The sequence below is a fragment of the Nerophis ophidion genome, linkage group LG13 (assembly GCF_033978795.1).
Source record: "Nerophis ophidion isolate RoL-2023_Sa linkage group LG13, RoL_Noph_v1.0, whole genome shotgun sequence".
NCBI lineage: Eukaryota > Metazoa > Chordata > Actinopteri > Syngnathiformes > Syngnathidae > Nerophis > Nerophis ophidion.
In genome coordinates this window covers 40,093,573-40,102,830 of record NC_084623.1, presented here as the reverse complement: position 1 = coordinate 40,102,830, position 9,258 = coordinate 40,093,573, and the positions used below count along the sequence as shown (strand labels likewise).

At 40.1% G+C, this 9,258-nt stretch overlaps 1 protein-coding gene across 3 annotated transcripts; it reads right to left on the bottom strand.

Moving 5' to 3' along the window:
• Positions 1-734: 734 nt before the first annotated feature.
• Positions 735-9,258, bottom strand: LOC133564537 (histone H3.3A). 3 transcript variants are annotated; one of them, XR_009809298.1, is made up of 5 exons: positions 9,110-9,258; positions 6,211-6,354; positions 3,104-3,257; positions 1,721-1,903; positions 735-1,346 (listed from the first exon to the last, which is right to left on the bottom strand). XR_009809298.1 is itself a non-coding variant. In XM_061918906.1 (4 exons), the coding sequence occupies exons 2-4, from the start codon at positions 6,336-6,338 to the stop codon at positions 1,775-1,777; spliced, it is 411 nt and encodes a 136-aa protein (XP_061774890.1). In that variant the 5' UTR covers positions 6,339-6,354; positions 9,110-9,258; the 3' UTR covers positions 735-1,774. The 3 variants fall into 3 exon arrangements, 2 of the variants coding, with proteins under 2 accessions (XP_061774890.1, XP_061774891.1); XM_061918906.1 differs by having other exon boundaries at positions 735-1,903; XM_061918907.1 differs by lacking the exon at positions 1,721-1,903.

The following is a 9,258-nucleotide window of genomic DNA, read 5'->3' as shown; positions in this document are numbered from 1 at the left end:
AAAATTGTGGTAAATAGTCGCCTCTTACCGGAGATCAGCTGAGCTTGCGCCGTCCATACAGCTGTCGTCGACTTCCCTTAGACACTGGCCTCAAGACACCCGTGGACACACCCCTCCGACTATCAGGTACTATTAAACTCACTAAAACACTAGCAACACAATGGAAAGATAAGGGATTTCCCAGAATTATCCTAGCAAATGTGTCTAAAAACATCTGAATCCGTTCCAATGCAATCGCCTTTTTATTTTTTTTTTCCTAGTCCGTCACTATCAATATCCTCAAACACGAATCTTTCATCCTCGCTCAAATTAATGGGGAAATTGTCATTTTCTCGGTCCGAATAACTCTTGCTGCTGGAGGCTCCCATTAAAAACAATGTGAGGTTTTGAGGAGCCCTCACACTTCTAACATCGTCTGCGACTTCCGGTAAAGGCAAGGCTTTTTTATCAGCACCAAAAGTTGCAAACTTTATCGTCGGTGTTCTCTACTAAATCTTTTCAGCAAAAATATGGCAATATCGCGAAATGATCAAGTATGACACATAGAATGGACCTGCTATCCCCATTTAAATAAGACAATCTCATTTCAGTAGGCCTTTAATCATCAACACTGCAAATTGGTTCTCATATCCCACTCTTGAGTAATATGTACTTACTAACATTAAAGCCACAATAATGTCTTTATAAATAACACATGTACATAAATTATTATAAAAGGACCACCGACACAAACGTGTGTGTAACATCCATTTATTACCACTTTATATGACAAATCTGGGAATTACAAACATTGCTTTTTTAAAACATCACTAATGCTTCCGCAAAAAGAATTTGAGAAAAAAAACGCACACATAAAAAACATCAAATGAATAGTTCAGTTGGGTGATTAAGGGTGATGAGTCAACCTGAGAAAAAGTACAGATGATCGACCGTCAAGAAAACCAAAAGCCAATAAAGTAGAGGCAGAGGGACTATGATCAATATTTTTTGGCATTAGACACTGAGTTGAAAATATTTATCACATTGTTTTGAAAAACACCTTATATAAACCTCTCACAATAAAGTTTATCGAAAAAAATAAAAATAAAAAAAACATTGTAGAAGAGGGTCCATGTTAGAAACCACACTATGTCCACATTTCAGATTTTTGTTCTCTTTTTCAAATTGGATCGTTCCACTCAGCTCCATGGCCTACCAAGGAAAAGAAAAGGCTTTTCCACACAGCATTAAAATCCTAGCTATGAAGAATATCATCAACAATCAATATTCTAATCACCGTCTGAAGAAATGGAGATGGGTTGAGTAGACTTCTCTGTGGTGGATGGAGCTAACACACATGCAGACTCCTGCAGGGACAGAGTACAGCCAGAGGGGGCATCAGTGCTGTGGTCTCTGCATACTCGGCAGCTAAGGCTGGTGCATAAACACCGGCACAGGAGGACGGTCTAGCACCGTGCTGGGAAGAAGCTCCCAGCAGATAAGCATCCATCCTCGGGTCTGTCCCTACAAAGATTGCACTGGAGTCAGCTGTGTGGTTTTTATCCATTACAATGGTCTCCACCCTACCGCAAGAGTGTGGACACAGAGTCGGGACAACTGGGACACATCACCAAAGATTTGGTACATGCACAGAAAAAAAGGAAGGTCTCCAACTGATAGCACTAAGAAACACACAACTATACACCTTGACGAGAACAACTTTTCCCTACAAACTACTTACACAGGAGAGGAGGACGGGACAAACGGGTGAAGGAGGACTACAAAGACCAAGTATTTAAGCACGCTCCCCGCGGATGCGACGAGCCAGCTGGATGTCTTTGGGCATGATGGTGACACGCTTGGCATGGATGGCACACAGGTTGGTGTCCTCAAACAGACCCACCAGGTAAGCCTCGCTCGCCTCCTAACCAGCAGAACACCAGACATTCTCATGTGTTTACAGTTCACTTAGATATTATTTACCACCCGTTTTGTATGACACATTGCTTTGTAAGGGTGTAACGGTACGTGTATTTGTATTGAACCGTTTCGGTACGGGGGTTTCGGTTCGGTGCAGAGGAGTACCGAACGAGTTTCCACACCAACATATAAAGTAGCCGCTAAAGTCTTAATAAGCTGCTCTGCTTTCTGCCTCCGTCTCCTACACAGCACCCAGCATTGTCCCACCCACACAACCATCTGATTGGTTACAACCGTAGCGGTAACAGCCAATCAGCAGTGCGTATTCAGAGCGCATCTAGTCAGCGCTTCAGCGTCCAGCAGATAGGTGTTTAGCAGGTGAGCAGCGGACTCTCCACAAATTATACTAAACACGTCCAAGTCAACTACTACTAACATCACTATGAGCCCGTTGTCCTTCTATAAACAAACTGAAGCTCAGCTCACTCGCAGTCCTGGCTTAAGGTGAATGCTAATTAGCTTTTAGTGTAACGTTAGCTCATTTTGCGGTTTGTCCGCGTGTTACGGACTGTGTTGATTGAGGTGTGTTGAAGCAGCAAAAAAGAACATTATGTTAAATGAAGAGTTTCTGTCTCTGATAGTTGATATAATAATGTAAGTGCATCATAAAGCCTACATGAACTCCATGGTGTCCAGGGATGAATGGTCTCTCCTATTGCTGTTGTACTAATTTTTCAGCTATAGTTACATTAATCATTACAAATGTAGCAGCCTAGTTTTGAATGGCAGGGTCCCTGCTATCACATGTTGATACAAATATAACATTTACATAATAAAAATCAACTACAGGCTTCCCAAATGCTGTAATAAATTAAACATGGTCAGTTGACTTGAAACTGTTTACTGTTGCACTTTTTATATGTAGAAGAAAAATGATGTCATTTTATTTGATCTGAGCAACACGTTGAGGCAGTATAATGTGGATTAACGTGGGCAGAATTATTTTAGTGTTCCCAATGTAAAAAGGATAAAGCCATTGTTTACAAATTTGGTAAATAAATAACCCAAAAAATATAAATTTTGTTGTTTTCTTACTGTACCGAAAATGAACCGAACCGTGACCTCTAAACCGAGGTACGTACCGAACCGAAATTTTTGTGTACCGTTACACCCCTAGTGCTTTGTGTGTTGGAGTGACGTGTACCTGCAGAGCGCCGATGGCTGCACTCTGGAAGCGCAGATCCGTCTTAAAGTCCTGGGCGATTTCTCTCACCAGACGCTGGAAGGGCAGCTTGCGGATCAGAAGTTCAGTGGACTTCTGGTAACGACGGATCTCACGCAGAGCCACGGTACCGGGCCTAAAACGCATGAAGAGTAATGGGAGGAGCATGAGTCGAGCGATGTTAGCAAAGGTGTTACGCATTCAGGCTTAGATGCCACTACATAGTTTTACATTTCTCTCAAGAGACTTGAGGCCTGTGTTCCTTAACCCATTGTTGAGCCACCAGCGCCCCCTAGATGGCCGCCAACAAATATCTGATTCAAAAGATGTTAGCAAAGGGGTTACACATTCAGACTAAGACGCCAGTAGATAGTTTTTCAGTTCTCTCATTAGACTTGAGGCCTGTTTTCCTTCACCCATTGTCGGGCCACCAGCGCCCCCCAGATGGCCGCCAAAAAATATCTGATTCTCAGCTGTGGTCTGTATGGGCCTCAGCAGTACTCAGTTGTAATACACTTTTGCACCACTTCAGGCAGTACAAACAATCTATCTTTTGCAGTATATTTAATAATTATTTGTTTTTGTAATCAGCCAGACCTAAGCCTTCATTATAATCTTTGTAATTAACACATGCTTTATTATAGTTTGACAGGGTTTATTCTGTTTAACTGTAAGCAGGTTAGATATAAATATTGACTATGATTAAAATCAAGACTAAGCTTATTAATTCTGTGTTAATATTTGAGTGGGACCGGGCCCCTCCGTAGTGGAAAAGTTGGGCGCCGAAGTCAACAAGGTTAAAAATCCATGCTTTAGACCAGGGGTCGGGAACCTTTTTGGCTGATATTTTAAAAACGTATTTCCGTGAGAGCCATATTATAGTTTGGTAATACTTTGATATTGGGAACATATTCACCATTAATCAGTTGCTTATTAACATGCAAACTTGTAACATATTGGCTCTTAATTAGTCATTTTTAAGTACATATTAATGCCTTTTTCTGCATGGCCTTATTTTACAAGCAGTAAGCCATTAACTAAGAGTCTTCCCTCAATAAAATCAGAATTATTGCCTACTAGTAACCCTAACCCTTATATGGTCCCCTAGTGTCCAAATAACTCCTAATTAAGTCTTTGTTACTTAGAATATGTTCCCCATACTAAAGTGTTACCAATATTTTTTAACACTGAATACAACTAAATGTGCGCATTTTTAAGTTAGACTAACAATTTTAGAGTATACTAAGTCTCTTATTCTTTTTAATAACATTGTTATTTTAAAGCTAACAAATGATAAATAAAATACTTCTTACCATAAATGCGACTTCTTGGATTGATGGAATAAAATGCATGAGAATGTTTTTAATTTTGAACGTTATTTTTAACTCGGTGATTACCAACGGAATCATTAATTACTTATCGTGTTAAACAATGTCAGTTAAGATTTATCTGGGAGCCTGATGCAGTCATCAAAAGAGCCACATCTGGCTCTAGAGCCGCAGGTTCCCTACCCCTGCTTTAGACGATAAGGTAACCTACATTTTCCCTTCAAAATTAGTAATGTTGCTAAGCACGTATCCCTCATATCTGCAAGGCCGCACTCAACTTACACTCTTCTGCACCAAGCTCATTTTTCATGTGGAAAAAAACCCCATTGTCTTTACAATCTCTGTTTCGTAGGGATGCAACCATTTGTTGAGGTCGGTGACAAAAATACTTTACAAAATTTGTTGCGGACAAATTAATTTGTCGATAATAGTCAGTGAGGTCATTGCTCCTGTTTTCCTGTAAACAAACATGAGAAACTATGTTTACAATGCTGGCCAATGCGGATCAAATCTGATTTTTTGAAAATCTGCTATATTCCAGCTGACTGCTTAGTCTACAAGTAAAATGTTATTTTTATCCGGCTCCAGAAAACAATCTTGCCTTCTTCCAACTTGCTCCAAAAGGAGGACTTTGGCATTTTTTCTTTAGTTACATATATCTCCATATATGGTGAAGGTTGACCCAAAACAGCTTTGCGCGAGCCCACCATTTTTATTCAGTTGTTTTTTTTCCCCTTTGTATGCAGTAGATCGACATGTTAGTTTAGTCAATACCGAAACAACAAAACAGTCACAACAAATTTAATTTCAACATTTAAAGATATAAATGTCATTGTAAATAAATCCACGTTCACACTACTTAATACTTTGGTGACTTGTGTTGATGTACTTTTAACGTGAAGGGGACGTGCGGTAATAATTTAAAAAAAAGAAACATACTGCTGATGAAAAATATTTTGAATGACAGTTGACATTTTGTTATGCACAGATGAGGTCTGTGAATTTTTTGTTATTTTACTAATTTCAAATACATTTTAAACATAAATAAATATATGCATTATTATAACCATATCATGCTATCATCAAGGAACTTTAACACTACAATTTGAGACAGAAAACTTTTTTTTTTTAAATAGGGACCCATTGAACTTTTAGTGAGTCCCCGGGACCAATAGGTCTACCTTGAAAACCTGTCAACATCACTGCTGTTTGAATGTACATATTTTTCTCACATTTCTTTAAAAGCTGAGTTTTTTTTATAGTTCAAAGTCTTTTTTTTCAAAAATATTTTTTATGTTAATCTTATTTGATATACTGTTTTTACTTTGTATGTTAAAGTTATAGTTAAAAGTACCAATAAATGTCATACACACACTAGGGGTGGTGAAATTACCCTCTGCATTTGACTCATCCCCTTGTTCAACCCCCTGCGAGGTGAGGAGAGAAGTGAGCAGCAGCGGTGGCAGCGCTCGGGAATAATTTTGGTGATTTAACCCCCAATTTCAACCCTTGATGCTCAGTGCTAAGCAGGGATGTTAACATTTCAAACCAATCTCTCTTTTTATGTAGTACTAGTACAGATCCTTTACAGCGGGCAGGTTAAAAGCAATGTATAAATTGTGAAATTAATCGATATCGAATGATATCAAAAACAATTGTGATCATTTTTTTTGCCATTTTGCCCTTCCTTAATACACAGGCACAGAAAAAAAAATACATGAAATAATTATTTTAGAACACCCTTCTTTTTGCATGTCTCACCTGTAGCGATGAGGCTTCTTCACACCTCCAGTGGATGGAGCGCTCTTGCGGGCAGCCTTTGTGGCCAGCTGTTTACGTGGCGCTTTGCCACCAGTGGACTTACGGGCAGTTTGCTTGGTACGTGCCATTGCTACTGAGGATCACCTGCAGATGACAAGCGATAATGACACTCCACTGTCATTGGTTTAGTCTAAAATGTACATACTGTACATACAAGTGTGGACATTTGACAAAATGTGTTTGATGCACTATGACAGGGGTCGGGAACCTTTTTTGGCTGAGAGAGCCATACAAGCCAAATATTTTTAAAAGTATTTCCGTGAGAGCCATTTAAATTTTTTTTTTAACACTGAATACAACCAAATGCGTGCATTTTTAAGAAAGACCAACATTTTTAGAGTATAATAAGTCTCTTATTCTTTTTAATAACATTGTTATTCTGAGGCTAACCAAAAATTAAAAAAAATACTTCTTGCCATTAATGCGACTTCTTGAACAGGTGCGGTAGAAACCGGATGGATGGATGAAATGCATGAGGATGTTTTATATTTTGAACGTTATTTTTGACACTGTGATTACCAGCGGAATTATTCATTTCTTATCGTGTTAAGCCATGTCAGATCAGATTTATCTGAGAGCCAGGTGCAGTCATCAAAAGAGCCACATCTGGCTCTAGAGCCATAGGTTCCCCACCCCTGCACTATGAGTACGACTGGCAATAAATGAGTGGATTGTTATTATTTAACAACAGTATTCAATGGTGTGGGAAATAATTGTAAAGGTTTCAACTTCTGTTTAAATTCTAATGTTATACTGTATAAATACAATTATGTTTTGATTATCATGCTCATTCTTAGTCACAACATGCTCAACATAGTTGTAAATATCTGAGATTTGTCCCGTTAACTTTACTTGAACTATAATATTGAAGACATTAATATATAAAAAAAATAATCATGTCTATAGAATAGAATAGAATAGAATGAACTTTATTGTCATTATATTTGCAGATTAAAGACTCCAACTTAAGGTGCGGTAGTGGGAACAAATATGGGGTGAAATAAATGACATAAGAGGTCAAAAGGAAAAACTAACAATTGAAAAAAACAGACTACTATCCAATAAAAATAATAAGCAATCCTGTACAATATACAAAACACTATAGAAGTACAAAATACTGTACAATATACAGAACAAGACAAGAGTACCGAAGTAATAAATAACAATCAGTGTCGGACGTCTTGCACTCGAAGGGTAGTATTGCACAGTAGGGTATTAGGGCATGATATTGTATAGGGGTGAATTATTATTATTTTAAGTTAGAGTTCAACATGGTGACAGCTTTGGGAAAGAAGCTGTCTCTGAGCCTGTTTGTTCTGGCTCTGATGCACCTGTAGTGCCTGCCTGATGGTAGCAAGTCAAACAGGTGGAAGCCAGGGTGTGTGCTGTCCTTGGTAATGTTTTTTGCTCTGTTGAGGCAACGGGAGTTGTGTAAATCCTTCAGGGAGGGCAGGGGACAGTCGATTTTTTGTGCAGACTTTATGACCCTCTGAATCGCCTGTTTGTCTGCTTCAGTGCAGCTGGCGTACCACACTGTCATGCAGTACGTCAGCAGGCTCTCGACAGCGAGCGATAGATATTTATAAAGACAATTGTTTGGTATATCTACGGCAGTGTTTTTCAACCTTTTCTGAGCCAGGGCACATTTTTTTTCATTGAAAAAATTCTGAGGCACACCACCAGCAGAAAACATAATAGAAATTAAACTCAGTAGCCGATATTGTCGATATTGCTTGTCTCAAAGTATGTATACTGTCATGACCGTCACATCACGCCTTAACTTAATAATAATAATAATAATGGATTAGATTTATATCGCGCTTTTCTATTGTTAGATACTCAAAGCGCTCACAGAGAAGTTGGAACCCATCATTCATTCACACCTGGTGGTGGTAAGCTACATCTGTAGCCACAGCTGCCCTGGGGTAGACTGACGGAAGCGTGGCTGCCAGTTTGCGCCTACGGCCCCTCCGACCACCACCAATCATTCATTCATCACTCATTCACCAGTGTGAGCGGCACCGGGGGCAAGGGTGAAGTGTCCTGCCCAAGGACACAACGGCAGCGATTTGGATGTCAATAGGTGGGAAGCGAACCTGCAACCCTAAGGTTTCTGGCACGGCCGCTCTACCCACTACGCAATGCCGCCCCCACTTATTTTGAGTTGTTTGCTGTTTTCATGTGTGTAGTGTTTTAGTTATTGTCTTTTGGTCTTATTTTGGTGGCTTTTCCGGGCCTGATAAACAAAACAACATGAAAACAATGTTTGACTCCAACTGGCCGCAAACGTCTATCAAAGACGAATAGCGATACTATTGGCCGGTACACCAGCCCGTACACGTAAACATCAAATGTCAGCCAATCGGTGAGTTCATTCTGATAAGTGGGCGGGCTTTACGCCTGACTTCCAGTGTTTGTAGACCCGCCTCCCCCGCTCTGATGATGGCGGCGGTCTGATGCGCATACGAAATGAAGACCAAGGCAGTCGGAGTAGCACGTCAACAACTTGGATTTAAACGGCTAACCGCCGTTCCTGGATACCGACAAACGACAGCCAAACAAAGAGGACATTCCGAGGATTTCACAAATACGCAAAGCACACACGAACCGCCCTGCTGGCGGCGCAAAGCCGGTCAGAACCGGCGCACAATTTGAAAGAGAATTCCGCCTCGGATGTTGAACTGTCGCCTCGACCGCCTCCTTCCTTGTTTGTCGACGCGACAAAAACGACCGTTTTACCGCCGAACTATTTAACAGTTGAACACATAAAAGCCATCAAGTTGTACTAAAATATCTAAACTCACTTATAAAATTGCATAGAGCGCTTTAAACAGCTTACCCCAAGGAAAAAGTGAACAGAAGTGGCGAGAAAGGTTTGGCTTGACTATTTCGTTCTTCGTATCCACAATAGAAGACGGCGTCCAGCGGGCAAAATGGCCGCCGCGTCAATCAGGTGTCCCAAAATGCAACAGGGTTCAAGTCGTTTTT